Here is a 21,083-nt window from a genome sequence, read left to right as displayed (position 1 = left end):
TATAGAAGACATGTAAAAGACCCAGATGAAGCTTCTAGAGACGAAAAGTAACTCAAAAAAAATTACACTAGGTAGGATTAATGGCATATTAGATACTGCAGAAGAAACAGTGAACTTGAAGACATAGAATAAAAACTGTAAAAAACTAAGTACAGACAGAGGACTTAAATTTATAAGTTGAAGAGTGCCTTGTTGAACTACCAGATACATTAGGTAGTCTCCCAAACAATAAGTGGAGTTCCAGAAAGAGAAAGGGCAGGAGAACAGAGGTCCAACAATAATCCTCAAATTAAAAAGACATTAAGAAAAACACACCAAAGCACGTCCTAATTACTTACTGAAAAACTGTGTGTAAAGAGAAAAGCTGAAAAGCACAAAAGGAAAAAGATGCACATTTTGTAACAAAGATAAGAATGATAGCTAACTTGTCAGAAAACTATACTCTAGAGACAATGGTACAGCATTTTAAAGTGCTGAAAATAAACCTATTAGCCTAGAATTCATACCTAGTGGAAATATCTTTCTAGGGTGAAATCGTTTTCCAGGAATGGAAAAAGTGGTAGAATTCATCATTCTATCACCAGCAGACCCATGCTGCAAAGTTAAAGGTAGTGACTCAGGCAGAAGAAAATGATACAGTGTGGAAATTTGGATTTATGCAAAGGAATGAAGAATGTGCTACATGGTAAATATATGGGTACATATAAAAAACTTTTTCTTATTTTAGGACTTCCTTGGTGGTACAGTAGATAGGAATCCACCTACCAACACAGGGGACATGGGCTCAGTCCCTGGTCCGGGAAGATTCTGCAGGCTGTGGAGCCGCTAAGCCCATACGCCACAAATACTGAACCCACACTCTAGAGCCTGTGAGCCTCAACTGCTGAGCCCGGGTGCTACAACTGCTGAAGCCCACGTGTATAGAACCTGTGCTCTGCAACTGGAAACCCCACTGCAGTGAGAAGCCCACATACCACAAGGAAGACTAGCCCCTGCTACAGCAGACCCAGTACAGCCAAAAATAACTGACTAGATAGATAAATAATTTCAAAAAAAGGCAAAGAAGGGCTTCCCTGGTGGCTCAGTTAGAAAGAATCTGCCAGCCAATGCAGGACACATGGGTTCAATCTCTGGTCAGGGAAGATCCCCCATACTGTGGAGCAACAGCCCGCACGCCACAGCTATTGAGCCTGTGCTCTAGAGCCTGGGAGCCACAAGTACCGAGCCTGTGTTCCACAGCTGCTGAACCCCGAGCGCCCTAAAGCCCATGCTCTGCAACAAGAGAAACCACTGCAATGAGAAGCCCACACACTGCAACTACAGAGTGGCCTCCACTGTCTGCAACTAGAGAAAAGCCGACGCAGCAACTAAGACCTAGCACAGCCAAAAAATTAGAACATTAAAAAGACAAGGAAAAACATCTGGAATCTTCCTGGACCAGGGATCAAACCCAAGTTCCTTGCACTGGGAGTGTGCCACCAGGGAAATCCCCACAACCCAGTTTTTAAATGGGAAAAATATTTGAACAGATATGTGATCAAAGAAGATAGGTCAATGAAAAATAAACACATGGAAAAAACTGTCATTACTTACTAGGGAAATGCAAATTAAAACCATAATGAGAAACCACTGTCCCCACTAGGTTGGATAACATTTTTAAAACTGAGGGTGCAAAAGTGCTGTCAGGGATATGGAGCAACTAAAACTTATTAAACATTGCTGATAGGGATGCAATTTGGTACCATCACTTTGGAAAACATCAACTAGCATTCTACTAGTATGTATAAGGGAAATGAAAATATATCCACACAAAGGCTTGTGCTTGGATGTGTATAGCACTTTATTCATAATAGCCAATAATTGGAAACAATCCAACTATTGACCAGTAATTGAAAGTAGTCCAACTATTCATGAGTGGGTAAACAAAATGTGGTACATCCAAACTATGGAACAGCACTCAGACATGAAAAGGAACGAATTACTTATACATGGAACAATATGGATGAATCTCAAAATCATTATGCCGAATGAAAATATCTCAACACAAATGACAGATGACATACCATATGTTTCCAGTAATATGAAATTCTAGAAGTAAAACTTTAATGTTAGAAATTTGATCAGTAGTGGCCAGGGGTTGAGGAAAGGGTATTGACTGCAAAGGCTAAAGGAAACTTTGGGAAGGAATAGTAATGTTCTAAATTTTGAATGTCACACTGTTTTCCACAACTAGATATCTTTGTCTAAATTCAAACATATTTGAATTTGAAGTGTACACTTTAAATTGTTGAACTAATTTTATGTAAATTATACCTCAGTGAAGCAGTATTTTTTAAAAGTTAAGGACTTCCTGGTGGTCCAGTGGTTAAGACTCTGCTTTCACGGTAGGGGGCATGGCTTTGATCCCTGGTTGGGGAACTAAGGTCCCACAAACTGTATAACCAAAAATAAATAAAATTAGCTGTGTTCTTCTTTGACCCATGAGAAAACTGGCCTTTAGAGTCTGAAACTCTCACTCGCTGAGAGAGATACATCTTGTGACCCTCATAAATAGGAAAGTCATTCATTTCCGTTTCAGAGACAGAAGAGATGGGTGATGAAGAGGTTTTCTCGTGGTTGAAGTGTGCAAAGGGGCAGTCCCATGAACCAGAGAATCTCATGCCCACACAGATAATCCCTGGCACAGGTAAAAGGAATTCCTTTTTTAGATTTGGTGGGAGAAAAATATTTTTAAGTTATAATTTATACACTATAAAATTTGGTAAAATGGTTTATGTCAGCTTGACTGTTTTAAAGCTTCACAAGATTTCTCTGAGACTTTCAATCTTTAGAAATGTTAGATTGATTGTATGCAGCCAGGGCACATACTTTGCCTCACTTTGCTGGGTGTAGGGGTTGGTTGCTTTTCAGATGTCATTCTTATGGTCAGCAGGGCCAGAATAGAAAAAGCCTGTCTTGGAATTCTGTGGTGGTCCAGTGATTAAGACTGTGCTCTCACTGCTGAGAGCCTGGGTTTAAGACTGGTTGGGGAACTAAGATCCTACAAACTGTGTACCATGGCAAAAAGAAAAAAAGGAAAGAAAAAGCTAGTCCCCTGGCTTCCAGAAAGACCTTTGTTTTTAGGCTTATAAAAATCCAGCTGAGGGACTTCCCTAATGGTCCAGTGGTTAAGACTCCATGCTTCCAATGCAGGGGCCCTGGGTTCGATCCTTGGTCAGGAAACTAAGATCCCACATACCGCATGGTGCAGCCAAAAAAAAAATCCAGCTGAAGCTAATCAAAGCTCTTGAAACCATGAAGAAGGCAGCTTACCAGTAGGAATCAATGGTCACATGGCAACTTACTTCAGAGATTTCCTCTAGAAAGTCTATTTCCAGCTTCCATACTTTCACTAACACACACACACTGAAGCTGGTGAATCCCCTGCCTATAGTCTCCTTCACTTTGGGGAACCACCCCCTATTATACCCCAGTGTATGCAAGCAGAAGAGCTCCCTGAGTGCAGTGGTCAGATGCCTGCTCCCTGCTGATCTAAGCATTGGTTAAATGTTTCTGTAAAGTATACATTGGTATAACTTATAGTAAAGTACCTAAATCTCAAGTATACAATTCAAAACATTTATATACGCTTGAATATTAAGGAATCTACCCTTAGAGTTTCTGCTGAAGGACACCTTGTTAATGTTTACTAGAGGAGGGTGGGAGTGTAGCTTAGTGGTTAAATGTGTACAGAACATTAGTGCTAGATAGACTTGGGTTAAAGTCTTAGTACTTTCATTTACCAACTTTATGTACTTAAGCAAATAACCTAACTTCCCTGAGTCTCAGTTTCATCATCAGAAATCAAGGGTACAAACTGCTACCTCACTGAAATGCTGTAAGGCTTGAGAGAGATAATGTAAAGTATTCCAAGGTTGATTATTATTATAATTATCTTTTTTCCAGCTCTTTACAATATTGGAGACATGGTACATGCTGCCCGGGGCAAGTGGGGAATTAAAGCAAACTGCCCTTGTATTAGTCGGCAGAGCAAATCTGTGTTGAGACCTGCTGTCACTAATGGGATGTCACAGGTAAAATGGTGTGAAAAAGTGGTGTTTCTCACAGGTAAACTGAGAGAAACTTAAGTTCTTTGTTCCAGGAAATGTCCCATTTTCACCTCTGTTGTCCCAGGCTACTCTTGGATTCCTGGGCAACTAGGAGATAGGGAAGCCTGTCTAGAGAGAGCCCGTAGGGTTTACTGGAGGGATTTAAATTCCCCCTAACTCGTGTGAGTTTCTCTTCATTTGTCTTTAAAACCAATTCAGGCTTGGTTGATAAGCAGCACAAAGAGATTCTTTTGCATCTTGTCAGGATTTCTACCTCAGGGTCTTTATGTAGATAAAGAGTATAGAAAAGAGTATAGCAATACAGTCTTATCTGTGTGCATGGACCCTGCCTTGACATGTTAGGTACTGAGGAAAGAAACATGAATATTGGCCCGTTGCTCTGGGATCATTCCACCTGAAACCATCCTAAGCCTTCATAGAGCGGCAGTGATTTTCCCATTTTCTGTCAGAGGTGGAGGTCATTCTAGTTTGATGGTGACCACTAAGAATAAGACATTATTTAAAAACAAAAAACACACTGCTTACTTTTGGAGGACTTTCCAGGCATGCTACATGTGATCAATAAGAGGTACAAGGATTAACCCTGAGAAATCTCAAGATATATTCTCAGTAGAATTGATATATTAGAACACATCATCTGGAAAATATAACAATAGAATAATGACCTTTTTATTGAGCATTTCTGTGTGCCAGACACTGTGCTGAGCTCTTTGCATCTACTATCTCATTTGATCCTCAGAGCAGCTTTGTGCAGTCAGGTTCTGATCACCAGTTTGTCATTGTAGAAATTGAGCCTCAGGCATACCAAACAAAAACCCTGTCTTGTTCATTGCTCTTTCCACAGAACCTGGCATAGATTCTATCACATGTAGGAATCAATAAATATATGTTAGATTAATGAGTGAGTGAAATAGCAGTTTATGGGACAATTCCAAATTGCTTTCCCAGACTTATTTAGTGTCAGCAGTCCTTACTATTTGCAGTGTATTTTTTCTACTCAAGGACAGCACTTTAATAACTTTGGCATTCTGTGCTATAGCTTCCTAGCATAAACCCTAGTGCCTCTTCTGGAAATGAAACCACCTTCTCAAGCGGAGGAGGAACTACACCGGGAACACAACCAGAGACGGACCATGTTCCCAAAGCCGACAGTACTGACAGCAGATCAGATGAGCCTTTGAAAGCAGACAGTTCGACATCAAATAGCAATAGTGAGCTAAAAGCCATCAGGCCCCCTTGCCCTGACACAGCCCCACCCTCCTCTGCCCTGCACTGGTTGGCGGATTTAGCAACTCAGAAGGCTAAAGAAGAAACAAAAGGTGAGATTAACACAAGTCCCTGCCCTGCCTGTGGGTGGAACACTTGAGTTATTCTGGAATTCTTCAAACTCACACATTACCATCCACATTTTTGAAACATGCTGCTTGCTTTCTCTGGCCGATCACATAAAATGAGGGAATCTCTTTCAACTTCTTTCTAGAAGTGGAGCTTTTTTAAAAAGGCACATGCCTGGGCTTGAATTTGGTTTGAAATTGGTTTTTAACAGAATTTGGTTTTTAACAATCTTCCCAGATTGCCCTGTTATTAAGCCAGTATTGCTAGCCAGGAGGGCTAGATTTGTCTTTTGATGGGCACAAGAATCACCTGGGGAATCGTTAAAAATGAAGATTCCTGTGCCCCACCAGAACTATTAAATGAGAATCTCCATTTTTAACAAGCACTCCAGGTGATTGCAATACAAGTATTCTGGAGACTTACTTGAAAAAACACTGTCTTAGAAAGTGAGGGAGACGAAAGATGAATGGGAACAAAAGGAAGTTTGAAATCCAGATCTGGAAACGAAAGGAAGAAGTAGGAGAGCTTCTCCTTGGCCATGAGACCTGCCATAGTCATAGCTCATCAGGCTTGGCCCAGACAGGCTGTATGTAGTTTGGGGGGCAGGGGAGGGGAGAGTTTCTTCTTTCCTACTTTGCTGATTTTTAGGAGGCAGTTGCCTGCTGGGTATTCCTTGTGCCTAATGCTATTCCCGGTTATGTTCTTACAGAAGCAGGGTCCCTGAGGTCGGTGCTCAATAAAGAGTCTCATTCACCCTTTGGGCTGGACTCGTTCAACTCCACTGCAAAGGTCTCTCCGTTGACTCCAAAGCTTTTTAACAGTCTGTTACTGGGTCCCACTGCCTCCAACAACAAAACTGAAGGCTCTAGCCTTCGAGACCTCCTCCACTCCGGGCCAGGAAAGCTTCCTCAAACCCCTTTGGACACAGGCATACCCTTTCCCCCGGTCTTCTCTACATCCTCAGCAGTAAGTGTCCTCCCTAAAACTCTAGCCTTTGCTGCTTTTCCATGGAAGAACCATCAGAAAGAGATCTGATAACTAGGTTGGAGGGTATAGAGTGACTTGTGTTCTCTACATTATCAGTCCCAACTGATAAGATCTTTCTTTATTTCAAGTTTGGGGAATGTTTCAGATCCTTTTAAGTAGTAAAGCTTTTGTGCCATGTTAGGATATCAGTAGAAACTGAGACATTGGAATTTTTCAGTCATCATCAGGAATCACTTTATTTTCTTGATGATAACAGCTAATTTTTTTTAACATAGGCAATACATTTATGTGGCATCCTCTTAGACATCTAATAGATACCTCAAACATAACACGTCTAAGACCACACTCCTAATCTTTTGCCTATAAACTTGCATTTCCTTTTTTTTGCCTCTCTTCATCACTGGTTTCCAGTTGCTTGGCCAAAAATCTTAGAGTCATTTGGGACTCCCCTCTCACACTTTGTGTCTAATCTGTTAGCATATCTTTTCAGTTTGATTGCTAAAATGTATTCGTAGCACACCCATTTCTCATCAGCTCCCCAGCTTCCCCATTCTAGTCTGAGATAACATCCTCTGTTGCCTGAATTCTTACAGTAATCTCCATTTCTTCCCTTTCCACTCTACAGTCAGTTTATACAGAGGAGTTAGTATGATCCTTTTAAGATATAAATCATATCACTGCTGCCTATAATCTTTCCAGGGCTTCCAATTCCATAATAAAAACAGAGTCCTTTCAGTGGACTATAATGTTCCAGCCCTAGCTTCTCCTCACTTCCCTGACCTCAACTTCCACTCTCATTGTCCATTCTGCTCTGGCCCCACCCGCCTTCTTGCTTTTCCTTGGACATGGCTAGGCATGCTCTCTTCAGAGCCTTTACATGTGTCCTTTTCTCCGCCAAGAGCTGTCTTTTCCATGTCACCACATGGCCTGCTTCATCAGCATCCTCTCCTCCTTTCTGAAATGTTACTTCTTTAATAAGGCTTCTTTTTAGATCACCCTTTTTTTAAAGTCCATTCCACTCCCATCCTCCACTCATATCTGTTTCTTCTGCACCTATTATCATCTGACTTACTGTGTTTTATTTATTTTCTATCACCACTTAAAGGCATTTTTGTCTTTTTTTTTTTTCCATGCTGTGCAGCTTTTGGGATCTTAGTTCCCCAACCAGGGATCGAACCGGGTCCCTAGCAGTGGAAGCACAAAGTCATAACTAAACTGCTAGAAATTCCCCCATTTTTGTCTGTTTTATTCCCCCAGTAGCCATAGTGCCACAATGTTTGATACATAGGTATTCAGTAAGCATTTACTGAACAAATAAATTCAAAGATATAAAATTTAAATTTACAAGATACAGTGAAAAGGCATCTTCTTGCTGTTGCCTCCCTTTCTGTAGGTGACCACTGTTTCATGATTGTCCTTTCTGTGATATTAAAATACATTCAGTATATAGTTTTTTCCTCTTCTTTTTACACAGATATTTTTATACATTGCTTCTTTATTTTCAGTTTATGTATTTCAGAGATCATTTCAAACAAAAACATAAACATGTTTCTCATTCTATCTTATGACTGACTGAAATTTGATGATGGTTGAGCCCTGTACAGTGTGGGTTATTTGTTTCTGTTTTGGATAAATGACCTCCAAAATTACGTTGAGCTCTGTTTTATTTGTACTTGGCTTGGACTCCCAGTTCTCCTTTCTCTTTTTAAATTTTCCAAAGATGTTATATGGTTACATATACTTTATAGAGATAACAATTAGTGATACTTAAGTCATTGGGCTATCAAGTTTACAGAAGCCCTCCCCTTCCTTCACATCTGTGATCTTAGGTTTGTCACTTTCATCTCTGGGCCTGAGCTTTCCCACCAGCCAAAACAAATGAGAGATTCTTGGTAGGGGACAAACTGAGGAGTGGGAGACTACTTTCAGAATATATAGTTCTCTTGGATACAAATATTTATTGGGTACACTCCCTAGTAAAAAGTCACTGCCTTGGTAAGTCACCTCAGTTACTTAATTGAAGTATTATATCCCTTGAACATGCTGGCCAGAGAAAAATGTATAACCCTCAAAGTAAATGATCTTTCTTTTTCACTCAGCTATAGCATTTTGTGATCCCTGACGTCTACGTGCATATACTTAAAATGGGCCTCAATGCCAAAGATATTTCTTTTTTTTTTTTTTTCGTCTGTACCATGCAGCATGTGGAATCTTCCCTGACCAGGGATTGAACTTATGCACCCCCCATTGGGAGCACAGAATCTTAACCACTGGACTATCAGGGAAGTCCCCAGAGATATTTCTTAGGTCTCAAATCTCTTGCAATAGAGGGGATCTTTCTGTACTTTTCTTTCACAAATAAAAAGCAGAATATGAAGGCTAGGAAAATGTAAGATACTGAATAGATTCCCCTTCCAACCACAAAAGACTTCATAATGACTTTTATGAAATTGAATAAAGTTGATCAGAACTCCATGTGAATAAAACTGTGAGACTGTTTTTTAATACTCTACTGATGGTGCCTCAGTCATACTAACCTGATGGATTTGTGTCTGGCAGGGAGTGAAGAACAAGGCCAGCCTACCCAACTTCCTTGACCACATCATTGCCTCAGTGGTAGAAAATAAGAAAACCTCAGATGCTGCAAAGCGGGCCTGTAACTTGACTGATACCCAAAAGGAAGTGAAGGAGATGGTGATGGGGTTAAATGTGCTGGACCCCCATACCTCTCATTCCTGGCTCTGTGATGGAAGACTTTTGTGTCTTCATGACCCCAGCAACAAAAACAATTGGAAGATCTTCCGGGAGTGTTGGAAGCAAGGCCAGGTAAGCAAGAATAAGCAGATCCCAGGGTCGGCTGTCTACCTGTCCACCCACCAAAGCTAGCAGGATAGTTTCAGTTCTCTCTGGGAGATACTCTGCCAAGAAGATTTAGATATACAGTAAGTTTGTTGTAGACAGCCTTGCTACTTTGAGTTTTCTTTGATTTTTAAAAATCGGAAGATTTGTAAAATACACTATGGATCTTTTTTCTTTCTCAGCTGTGTAGCTCTGTGTTCTTAAAAGCACAGTTGAAATTCCTGTGAGGTTGTGATCTGGCATTAATGACACCTTTAGAGGAAAATCCTTAAGTGAGATATGGTGTGAGGCAAGAGTTGGAGGAAGTGGGTGGTACTTTTCTAGGTAAATGTTTCAAGACCATACAAGTCTGTGTGATAGTATGATAACACTTCCTGAGTTTTATACATTAGCAGGTATGAGGAAGAAGGAGTTTATGGAATTGTCTAGATAGTTTTTCATTTGAGATGTGAGGAAGTATTCTGAGTTGCATTTGTTAGCTTTTCATCCTCTCACCTCAAATTAATGGTATATACCAGGGCAATAGAAGTGATTTCTCTGGAATGCACCCCCACCCTCACCCTGTGAGAATCAATATAGTAACAGAATAGAAGTGTTTTCATTTTCTGTAGCTGACATGTTGATCCATGGATTCTGAAACTGGGAGGGATCAATAAGTCATCATGGAGAAGAGGTTGTCCTCAGGAAACCCTCCTATTCAATCCTTAGCCCTGAGTTAAGTGTTTCCTACATGGCTCTGATAAAGATACTTTTGTTTCCACAGCCAGTGCTGGTTTCAGGGGTACATAAAAAGCTCAAGTCTGAACTCTGGAAGCCAGAAGCCTTTAGCCAGGAATTTGGAGACCAGGATGTGGACTTGGTGAACTGCAGAAACTGTGCTATAATTTCCGATGTGAAAGTTCGGGATTTCTGGGATGGCTTCGAGATTATATGCAGTAAGTAGCTTTGCTATCTGGTTCTATAAAAGCAGACTAGAAAGTTAACATCTATATGCCCAGACCCTAAAATAGCAAATTATTGATACATCCTCTTAGTGGGAGAAACAGTCCATCATGGTGGCAACCAGGTAGCTCTCATGGCAATCACATGGCTCCCAGACCTTACCTGGACCTAAGCACATGATCACATGGGCTGTGTGGGGCACTTTCACTTTGAGATGGAAAAACTCACCATGGTTTTTCTGTGGGTGAGGAAAACAAAGCCCACATAATCCATTATAGAGGTTTGCAAACTAAAAAAAAAAGAGAGTTTAGTCTTCTAAACATTTTAGTCACTGGAGAATCAGGAAATAGCCAACATAGCAGATGTTTATAGGAGTGCTTTCTCTTCCAGAGCGATTAAGGTCAGAAGATGGGCAGCCAATGGTGCTCAAACTCAAGGACTGGCCTCCTGGGGAAGATTTTCGGGACATGATGCCAACAAGGTTAGTGAACTACAATAAGTCATCTTGAGAGACTTGTGCTTTGTTGAAGCCATCACCAAGTAATCACAGAAAAGTGAGCTCCATCTCTTTGCCTTTTTCCCCTGTAACAACCTAAGTCATCTCTCATGTTCTTTTGTAGGTTTGAAGATCTGATGGAGAACCTTCCTCTGCCAGAATATACCAAGCGAGATGGCAGGCTCAATCTGGCCTCCAGGCTACCCAGCTATTTTGTAAGGCCCGATCTGGGCCCCAAGATGTACAATGCCTACGGTATGAGGGAGAGGCCATAACTGATCTTTTTGGACACTTTTGTTTCCATTTTACCTGAAGAGGGAGATCTGTAATAAGTGTCCTGTGTAGAGATGATAGAGAGCAGAGTGACAGGTGCAGAAGAAGCTGACAGTATCCAGGATAGTTTTGAATGTTTGCTTTTATCATTGATTTACTGTCCATAAAACTTACATTACAGCATTAGAAAGTTTCCTCTCAAAGACTCCATCCAAGGAATTTCCATGACAATCCAGTGGTTAAGATTCCATGCTTCCACTGCATAGGGCATGGGTTCAATCCCTGGTCAGGGAAAGATCCGGCATGCCACGCCACTCAGCCAAAAATGAAAAAAATAATAATACAGAATATTGCCATTTCACCTTGTATATCTTCCTTTTATCTTCAGGCTTGATAACAGCAGAAGACAGAAGAGTTGGCACAACAAATCTTCATTTAGATGTGTCTGATGCAGTTAATGTGATGGTGTATGTTGGGATCCCCATCGGGGAGGGTGCTCATGATGAAGGTAAGATTTCTAGAACTCAGTGCTTCAGGAGGGTGAGGTTTAGCCTCAGAAGTAAAATGGGATGTCCTTCTCCTCAGTCAGGGCCAGTTGCTTTTTCTTAAGTCTCCACCAGACATGATGCGTCGTAGGTGCACAAAGGGGTGATTGTAGCAGAGAAGAGTGGTACTTGTGTGTCATCAACCAGAGTTATTCTCTCTTTGGGAATGCTGCCCCTTAACACTGAGTGTATAGCATCACAAAGAGGAAAAAGAAGAAATGGCAAACTGGCCTACTTCATCCAGCAGCTAGTTCAGCTGTGAGGTAACAGATGATAAAGCCAGGTCATTTGCACAGAAATGAAGCATAAAAGTGATACTTTGCTGCATTTTGCACTCTCCGCTATTTTGGTGTAAAATTAATATGTGTTAATTATGGAGGTTTCAGAAAACAAAATTTTAAAGAAGAAAATAACTCAAAATCTCAAAGTTAAAAGATAATCAGTGTCATTACTTTGGTAATATTTTCTGCCACACCTGTAGATCTTTTCATCATGCTGTCTTTTAAAGGGTTATAATAGATGAGGATTAGAAGCCAAGCCTCTTACCTTGGCAGAGAAGCTTTACTCTTCATGGCCTTAAATCCATAGAATCCTAGAGTTTGAAGAGGTCTTGAGAAAGTATACAGTCCATCTACATACAGTAGGAAATAACGTGCAATTTGAATATAAGATATGGCTACACAGTTTGAACAGGAAATATGTTTTTAAAAAAAACAGTACTTCCAAAAAATGCTGCTGCTAAGTAGCTTCAGTCGTGTCCGACTCTGTGCAACCCCAGAGATGGCAGCCCACCAGGCTCCCCCATCCCTGGGATTCTCCAGGCAAGAACACTGGAGTGGGTTGCCATTTCCTTCTCCAATGCATGAGAGTGAAAAGTGAAAGTGAAGTTGCTCAGTCATCTCTAGCTCCTAGTGACACCATGGACTACAGCCTACCAGGCTCCTCTGTCCATAGGATTTGCCAGGCAAGAGTACTGAAGTGGGTTGCCATTGCCTCTCTATCAAAAGTATGGAAGATTAGGGTCACTTCCCATGTGTAGGAAGCTTAGACTTCAATGTGACTGTTGATTCTTTGAGTCTACTTTTTATCACTCCCGAGAGATAGAGAATGTTGTTGTTCAGTCTCTTAAGTCATGTTTAACTCTTTGCGACCCACTAGACTATAGCACATCAGGCTTTCCTGTCCATCACCATCTGGAATTTGCTCAAACTCATGTCTGTTGAGTCAGTGATACTATCTTAACTGTCTCATCCTCTGCTGCCCCCTTCTCCTTTTGCCTTCAGTCTTTCCCACCATCAGGGTCTTTTCCAGTGAGTCAGCTCTTCCCATCATGTGGCCAAAGTATTGAAGCTTCAGCTTCAGCATCAATCCTTCCATTGAGTATTCAGGGTTGATTTCCTTTAGGACTGACTGGTTTGATCTGTGTGCTTTCCAAGAGACTTTGAGGAATCTTCTCCACCACCACAATTTGAAAGCATCAGTTCTTTGGTGCTCAGTCTTCTTTATGATCTAACTCTCACATCCATACATGACTACTGAAAAAAGCCATAGCTTTGACTATATGGACTTTTGTCAGCAAAGTGATGTCTCTGCTTTTTAATATTCTGTCTACGTTTGTCAATAGCTTTTCTTCCAAGGAGCAAGCATCTTTTAATTTCATGGCAGCAATCACCATCCACAGTGATTTTGGAGCCCAAGAAAATAAAATCTGTCACTGTTTCCACTTTTTCCCCCATCTATTTGCCGTGAAGTGAGGGACCAGAACCATTCAACTTCCGCTTCTTTAGCATTACTGGTCAGGGCATACACTTGGATTACTGTGATACTGAATAGATTCAAGGGATTATATCTGATAGACAGAGTGCCTGAAGAACTATGGACGGAGGTTCATGACATCGTACAGAAGGTGGTGATCAAGACCATCCCCAAGAAAAAGAAATTTTAAAAGGCAAAGTGGTTGTCTGAGGAGGCCTTACAAATAGCTGAGAAAACAAGAGAAGCAAAAGGGAAAGGAGAAAAGGAAAGATATACCCATGTGAATGCAGAGTTTCAAAGAAAAGCAAGGAGAGATAAAGCTTTTCTCAGTGATCAATGCAAAGAAATAGAGGAAAACAATATAGTGGGAAAGACTAGAGATCTCTTCAAGAAAACTAGAGATACCAAGGGAACATTTCATGCAAAGATGGGCTCAATAAAGGACAGAAATGGTATGGACCTAACAGAAGCAGAAGATATTAAGAAGAGGTGGCAGAAATACACAGAAGAACTATACAAAAATGATCTTCATGGCCCAGATAATCACGATTGTGTGATCACTCACCTAGAGCCAGACATCCTGGAATGCGAAGTCAAGTGGGCCTTAGAAAGCATCACTACGAACAAAGCTAGTGGAGGTGATGGAATTCCAGTTGAGGTATTTCAGATCCTAAAAGTTGGTGTGAAAGTGCTACACTCAGTATGCCAGCAAATTTGGAAAACTCAACAGTGGCCACAGGACTGGAAAAGGTCAGTTTTCAGTCCACTCTCAAAGAAAGGCAATGCCAAAGAATGCTCAAGCTACTGCACAATTGCATTCATCTCACACGCTAGTAAAGTAATGCTCAAAATTCTCCAAGCCAGGCTTCAACAGTACGTGAACCGTGAACTTCCAGATGTTCAAGCTGGATTTAGAAAAGGCAGAGGAACCAGAGATCAAATTGCCAACCCGTTGGATCACTGAAAAAGCAAGAGAGTTCCAGAAAAACATCTACTTCTGCTTTATTGACTATGATAAAGCCTTTGAGTGTGTGGATCACAATAAACTGTAGGAAATTCTTCAAGAGATGTGAATACTAGACCACCTTACTGCCTCCTGAGAAATCTGTATGCAGGTCAAGAAGCAACAGTTAGAACTGGACATGGAACAACACACTGGTTCCAAATTGGGAAAGGAGTACGTCAAGGCTGTATATTGTCACCCTGCTTATTTAACTTATATGCAGAGTACATCATGAGAAATGCTGGACTGGATGAAGCACAAGCTGGAGTGAAGATTGCTGGGAGAAATATCAATAACCTCAGATATGCAGGTGACACCACCCTTATGGCAGAAAGCAAAGAAGAACTAAAGAGCCTCTTGATGAAAGTGAAAGAGTGAAAAAGTTGGCTTAAAGCTCAACATTCAGAAAACTAAGATCATGGCATCCGGTTCTATCACTTCATGGCAAATAGATGGGGAAACAGTGGAAAGGGAGACTTTATTTTTTTGGGCTTCAGAATCACTACAGATGTTGACTGCAGCCATGAAATTAAAAGACGCTTGCTCCTTGGAAGAAAAGCTTAGACCAATCTAAGCAGCATATTAAAAAGCCTAGAGTTTACTTTGCCAACAAAGGTCCGTCTAGCTATGGTTTTTCCAGCAGTCATGTGTGGATGTAAGAGTCAGGCTATAAAGAAAGCTGAGTGCCGAAGAACAGATGCTTTTGAACTGTGGTGTTGGAGAAGACTCTTTGAGAGTCCCTTGGACTGCGAGGAGATCCATCCAGTCCTTCCTAAAGGAAATCAGTCCTGAATATTCATTGGAGGGACTGATGCTAAAACTGAAACTCCAGTACTTTGGCCACCTGATGCAAAGAACTGATTCATTTGAAAAGACCCTGATGCTGGGAAAGATTGAGGGCGGGAGAAGGGGACGACAGAGGATGAGATGGTTGGATGGCATCACCGACTCAGTGAGTAAACTCCAGGAGTTGGTGATGGACAGGGAAGCCTGGCATGCTGCAGTCTATGCGGTAGCAAAGAGTTGGACACGAGCGACTGAACTGAAGTGAAGTGAAGTGAGGGATCGGGTGCCATGATCTTAGTTTTTTGAATGTTAAGTTTCAAGCCAGCTCTTTCTCCTCTTTCACCATCATCAAGAGGCTCTTCAGTTCCTCTTTACTTTCTGCCATTAGAGTGGTATCATCTGCATATATCTGAAGTTGTTTATATATCTCCTGGCAATCTTGATTCTAGCTTGTGATTCATCCAGCCCGGCATTTCACATGATGTACTCTGCATATAAGTTAAATAAGCAGGGTGACAACATATAGCCTTGACATACTCCTTTCCCAATTTTAAACCAGTCCAATATTCCAGATGAAGAATAGTGGAGACTAAACTTGTTTGAATTGGACATTTTGCTTCACTCAGAGGTACTGAAGTGGCTGCTTACATTGAAATATCATTTTGCTTTTTTTAGAGGTTCTCAAAACAATTGACGAGGGAGATGCTGATGAGGTGACAAAGCAAAGGATTCATGATGGAAAGGAGAAACCCGGTGCTTTGTGGCATATCTATGCAGCCAAGGATGCAGAGAAGATCCGGGAGCTGCTCCGAAAGGTATGTCCCTGAGTGGGCTCCCAGATCACAGATTAAAGGTCTGGGGATGCTAAGACAGTCTAACTAGGGTTTCTCATGTAGAGTCCCTTGGCATTAAAGACCTGCGTCCTTTGTTACAATGCCCCATAGGGCTGAATCCTCACTTAGAGGATATTAAATAAAGTAGGTGTTACTGCAGCAAGCTGGATTAATCCTGTTAATAATCTTTATGTGTTTATTGATTTTTCCATCTTTGGGTTTTGATCGTGGTTTCATGATCAGGTTGGAGAAGAGCAAGGCCAAGAGAATCCCCCTGATCATGATCCAATTCATGACCAAAGTTGGTACTTGGACCAGACCCTACGTAAGCGGCTCTATGAGGAGTATGGTGTGCAAGGCTGGGCCATTGTCCAGTTCCTGGGAGATGCTGTCTTCATACCTGCTGGAGCCCCACACCAGGTATGTCCCAACTTGTGGGTGGGGCTCCGCAGTTCCCATAGTTTCCTTATTTCTGAGTTTGTTGCTAATCTGGCAGTAGATATAAAAGTGTCGGTTAGACCAATTGCTCTTAAACTGCAACTTATTTTTGGCATTTTCATTTTCTTCCATGTAATTTTAAATGCTCATTTAAAGAAGAAAGTGAGTCTCAGTTCAGTCCCCTTTTCAATCCCTTCATTCTGGCTTCCTCAGAAAGTAGCCTACTGTTAACAGTTTGGTATATATTTTTCCATATCCTATTTTTGCACAACTAGTAACATTTTCATTTATAAATTTATACTTACAGTCTTTCTGCATTTGTTGTTGTTATAAACATGGGGTATCAGAAGTGTTTCCCCAGTGTCCTTGTGAACTACATGGTGAGCAGTTCCCACAGGTTACTGACTCTGGCACCTGGTGTCTGCCTCTGCCTTTCCTCTCCAGGTGCACAATCTATACAGTTGCATAAAAGTCGCAGAAGACTTCGTGTCTCCAGAACACGTAAAGCACTGTTTTCGCCTGACGCAGGAATTCAGGCATCTCTCTAACACTCACACAAACCATGAGGATAAACTGCAGGTAAAGAACTCCTCCACTCCAGCCCTGTCTTATCTCCTTGTAGGCCACATACACAGGAGGCGCACACTGCTTTCTGAGACCATTATCTGGGCAGGATAACTGCAGAGAGCTGACTCAGGGACCCATGTCTGGGGTGTGACAAGTCCTCCCTCAGGAAGTGTTTAATCAGTCCTCTTCAGGTTTGCTTTTAGAGAATAGTCATCTTTTAACCTCACTTCCAATGTGGCAGTCTTCTCTGCCCCTGCCCCTGGAAAATATAGTGTTTCAGTATTAGAAACTACACTAGACTGACTTCCCCAGTCAGGTGCGAAAAGCAATGTGGCAGTGTGTTCTAAACCTGTTTCCACAAAACTGCTTCTCCCAGCAAATTTCTGTGCAAACTCAATTCCTTAGAGCCCTGCTAGGGACTGTAATCCATGTCCCTAAGAGTAGATCTATCTAAACTGGAGAATCAGATTAGGTTTTCCTCTGTTCAGAAATGGATTGGAACTTTAAGGGCAGAATTTCATTTTTAATATACCTGGATGCTTAGTAACATTTAAAAAAAAAAAAAAAGAATAAGAAAGCAAGATTCCCCAGGCAGAGGTTTAGCATCCAAACAGGCATTCTTCCAGCCTCTCATTTAAGGCCTATTTTCCTGCGTCATGCCTGTGACTCAGGTGTGTCAGTGACCCATGAGGTTGGATATTTTTCTTGGTTGTTGGTAGATTGATAGATGACATTTCTGTTATAGATAGAATGCAAGTGTTCAGGCATATATATTTTATACCACCCTCTGTTCAGTCTCTACTTGTCACATATCACTTCCCAGTCCTCTGTTACTGCTTTATTTTTTCCTGTAGTTTTCACCATCTAACATACTGTGTATCTTTTGTTTGTTTCTATCCCTACTAGAACATAAGTGTTTAAGCTCCATGAAGGCAGGGGTGTTGCTGTTTTAGTTCACTGCTTTTCCCTAGGACATGTCTGGCACATAGTAGGTACTCAGTAAACATTTGTTGAATTAATACAAAAAATGTAATAGAGAATAGCAAGGGGGCTTGTGTGGCCATCATTCAGCTTAAGAGATAAAACATCATATTCATACCATATATACAATGTATTTGTATACAACTACATTGTTGAAGCCTCCATGTACCCTTTCCCATTCCATCTCCCCAGAAATAATCATCATGTTGATTTAAAACTGTCTTTATCCTGTTCACTCTATTTTAATAACTTTTACTTCATACATTATATGTGTTCCTTTTTGACAAATTAGAAAGTATAGGCACGAAAGGGAAAAATACCCAATAAATCTTACCTGCCCACTGTTTTTAGTCCATTCTTATTAGCTATAGGACCTTAATGTAAGATTCTTAACCATGGAACCTCAGTTCTCATCTGCAAAATGGGGACTGTAATAGAATCTACTTCATAGGATTATGGTAAGGATTAAATGAAAGTCCACATAAAGAGCTTAGCAGTAGTGCCCAGCACATATATACACATAGAGGATGGTGATTATATAGCCTTTTAAATGATGGGTCATTCTTTTTTGAATGTAGACTATATATTCGTGTGATTTGTCAGTCATCTTTTGGGGTTGGTTAGGGGAGCGTGCAGTCCTGGTTGAGGGCTTTCCGCACTCATCAGTAGGCTTTTAGTCGTTGCAGGATATTTTCATTTGCAGAACACAGTCTGTGGCTGCCCTGAACTAATGGTGCTGATTGCTCTCTCCAGGTGAAGAACATCATTTATCACGCAGTGAAAGATGCTGTTGGCACCCTCAAGGCACATGAATCCAAGCTGGCAAGATCGTAGGCATGGAGAAATTTCAAACTCCCCTGTGAAGCAGGTCTTTCACTCACAACACATACAGGGAACGACAGGGTTCTCTGCTGGAGCAGAGGTCCTTCACTTGGAGCCAGTGTGGTCAGTATTACAAACTCTCCAGCCACTCTTTTCTACGCTGCCTCAACACTGAAGGTTGACACAGGAAAGTCGCACTGTTCACACACACAGTTTCAGACTCCAAGCCGAGGGTGCCACATCCCTGTCCTGTGGCCTTTTGGGACTTCAGATTGCCTGAACATCGCTGGGCTGTCCTGCACATTCTCATGATTTGAGATTTGTGGAAACCGGGAATGTGGGCACACCTTTCTTTTTTTTTTTCTCTTGTGCCTAGTTAAGTGGGAATGTGTTTGGAGGTAGGGGGAAATCACATACCTGGTACATATGGGGGCTAATTGTTTAAACACGCCTGGTGGAAGCCTGATGGTGTCTCTACACATGACCTCTGACACAGCCCATCCCAGGAGCCGGGTGAAGCCATTCCCCACCATCTCTCTCCCATGAACACTGAAGTCTTGAAGGACCCAGGGAGAATCCACTGCTTTTTCCAAGAGGCTCCAGGATTAGGAAACGTGTGTATTTAGTGAAAAATAGGTTTGTAGTGAAATAGTTACTATTTCATGAAAGTAGATATTTTTAGAACTTTTGAAATACCACAGTTGTTTTCCTGGATTATGAGGAAAGGCACATTACATTTAGTCTTCCTTCGAGAAAACACTTTGAAGAAATAAGATTTTTAGAAATCAACTGCCCATTATAGCACAAAAATCAGCCAAAGCAGAATTTAAAAGAATTGGCTTTTTAGGGTTCTTTTAATTTCACCCCCCTCCCATCTCAGCCCTATCTTGAGGGAACAGCCATCTTGAGAAAGAACTTTGTTGTGTCTGAGCTGTGGTGTGTTCCATGCATACACACACTGGTGACTCCAGGAACCATTTCCACCGATTACCAGCGTTCCCTTGGGACTCCTCTTGTAGTTCCAAATTCAAAGGAAAGTTTGCTTTCCTACATGAGGCTTTTTGTTTTGGGAGTTTTTTTGTCCAGAAATATTTTCAGCAAAACTTTCCAACTCAGTGGAGTTTTATTAAGAATTTATTTGAAAATGATGGAATTCATTGGCCCATAGATACATTGGAAAATGTATCTATCTTCTTCCCAGCTGTACTGTAGTGCCCTGCAGGCTTGTTTATATGTTCACAGTTACTTTTTTTTTAAATAAAAGTCATTTACTGTAGAATACTTTTAATTTCACTTTCTGTATTTTAATTTTGTTGAAGGGCTGATTGGGATTTCCATGTTCTTATTAAAAATCTAACAAATCTGTTCATAGTGGACTAACTTCTTCCTGTGCCAGTTGTTCTAAAAAGCAGGGCCAGGTTGAGGGTGGGGTTGGAGTTGAAGGATAGTTTATTTTCATATCATCATTACATTGTTGCATCCAATTATTACTCTTTGCTTCCTGAATTTGTGCCCAGTTGGGTGAGGGATGTGCCAGGTCATTGTGGTTTGAGGGCTTAGGGACAAACAGGAATGTTCAACATGAGCTAGAGGGTAGGAGCAAACATGGGCTTTCCATAGTTTCTGCCCTATGGGAAAGGTGGGTTCCTACCTTCCAGAAGCAGCTGGGGGTGGGGGGCTGGGGAAGGGCCATGGAGAGTGGCCTGAGCAAGGTTTTGGGCAATCAGTGACAAAGTTCCTCAGAACAAGAGGCCTGGCTGCCGACATAGGAGATTGAAGTGGCTTGAAGGGTGAGGACAGACTGTGTTCCAATTAGAAAAGGCCTTTCGAAGAGGAAGTTGTAAAGAATAGCAAGAGGGGTCATCAGAGGCTGCTTCCTTGGATCCTGTTGGAAAAACATCTTCCAAAGTGTTTGAGCCTGGAAATACAATTATCAGGGTGGAAATAGACCATTGTGTGTGGTTCAAGGATACTGAGTTTGAATAGCACCATAACTGAAATACAGAGTTCTGAGCATGTCCTTTAAGCCTGGATGGGCACGGGCTGGTGCTGTGATCATCAGAGGATGATATCTCAACATAAAGAATGCAGAAGCTTTGAAATGGGACGGGAAAGGAAAGCAGTCGGGGAAGGGAGGTTGCAGAGGTTGCTGGAGCTTTGTTGCTTTGGTGAAAATCAGGAGGCAGGCTAGCCTACATTCTGGATATAAATGTCTTCAGAATTAGGGCAGCCATTGCCACCAGTGCTGGCTGATGGGGATGGAACTGGAGCCCCTTATTCATCGCCTCCCTGGACCCCAGGCCTCTCTACCAGCCTCTCTTTACAAAGAGGGTGATTCCCCTGCCCCAGGGT

At 41.5% G+C, this 21,083-nt stretch overlaps 1 protein-coding gene across 1 annotated transcript in view; it reads left to right on the top strand.

Annotated features, from left to right (window-relative positions):
• The window catches only part of KDM3B (lysine demethylase 3B), a 57,754-nt gene extending 37,658 nt beyond the window's left edge, over positions 1-20,096 (top strand). Inside the window, exons 12-24 of the mRNA XM_040240000.1 lie at positions 2,579-2,686; positions 3,946-4,073; positions 5,149-5,428; positions 6,154-6,410; positions 8,991-9,257; positions 10,054-10,225; positions 10,623-10,713; positions 10,853-10,983; positions 11,390-11,509; positions 15,766-15,905; positions 16,167-16,343; positions 16,806-16,940; positions 18,663-20,096. Of these exons, the coding sequence (XP_040095934.1) occupies positions 2,579-2,686; positions 3,946-4,073; positions 5,149-5,428; positions 6,154-6,410; positions 8,991-9,257; positions 10,054-10,225; positions 10,623-10,713; positions 10,853-10,983; positions 11,390-11,509; positions 15,766-15,905; positions 16,167-16,343; positions 16,806-16,940; positions 18,663-18,743 (2,087 nt within the window). The 3' untranslated portion in view covers positions 18,744-20,096. The remainder of the gene's footprint in view (positions 1-2,578; positions 2,687-3,945; positions 4,074-5,148; positions 5,429-6,153; positions 6,411-8,990; positions 9,258-10,053; positions 10,226-10,622; positions 10,714-10,852; positions 10,984-11,389; positions 11,510-15,765; positions 15,906-16,166; positions 16,344-16,805; positions 16,941-18,662) is intronic.
• The last annotated feature ends 987 nt before the right edge of the window (positions 20,097-21,083 follow it).

This window comes from Oryx dammah, unplaced genomic scaffold, assembly GCF_014754425.2.
Source record: "Oryx dammah isolate SB20612 unplaced genomic scaffold, SCBI_Odam_1.1 HiC_scaffold_5, whole genome shotgun sequence".
In the NCBI taxonomy this organism is placed as follows: Eukaryota; Metazoa; Chordata; class Mammalia; order Artiodactyla; family Bovidae; genus Oryx; species Oryx dammah.
Note: the sequence above shows the minus strand (reverse complement) of the source record. Positions and strands in the feature narration are given on the sequence as shown.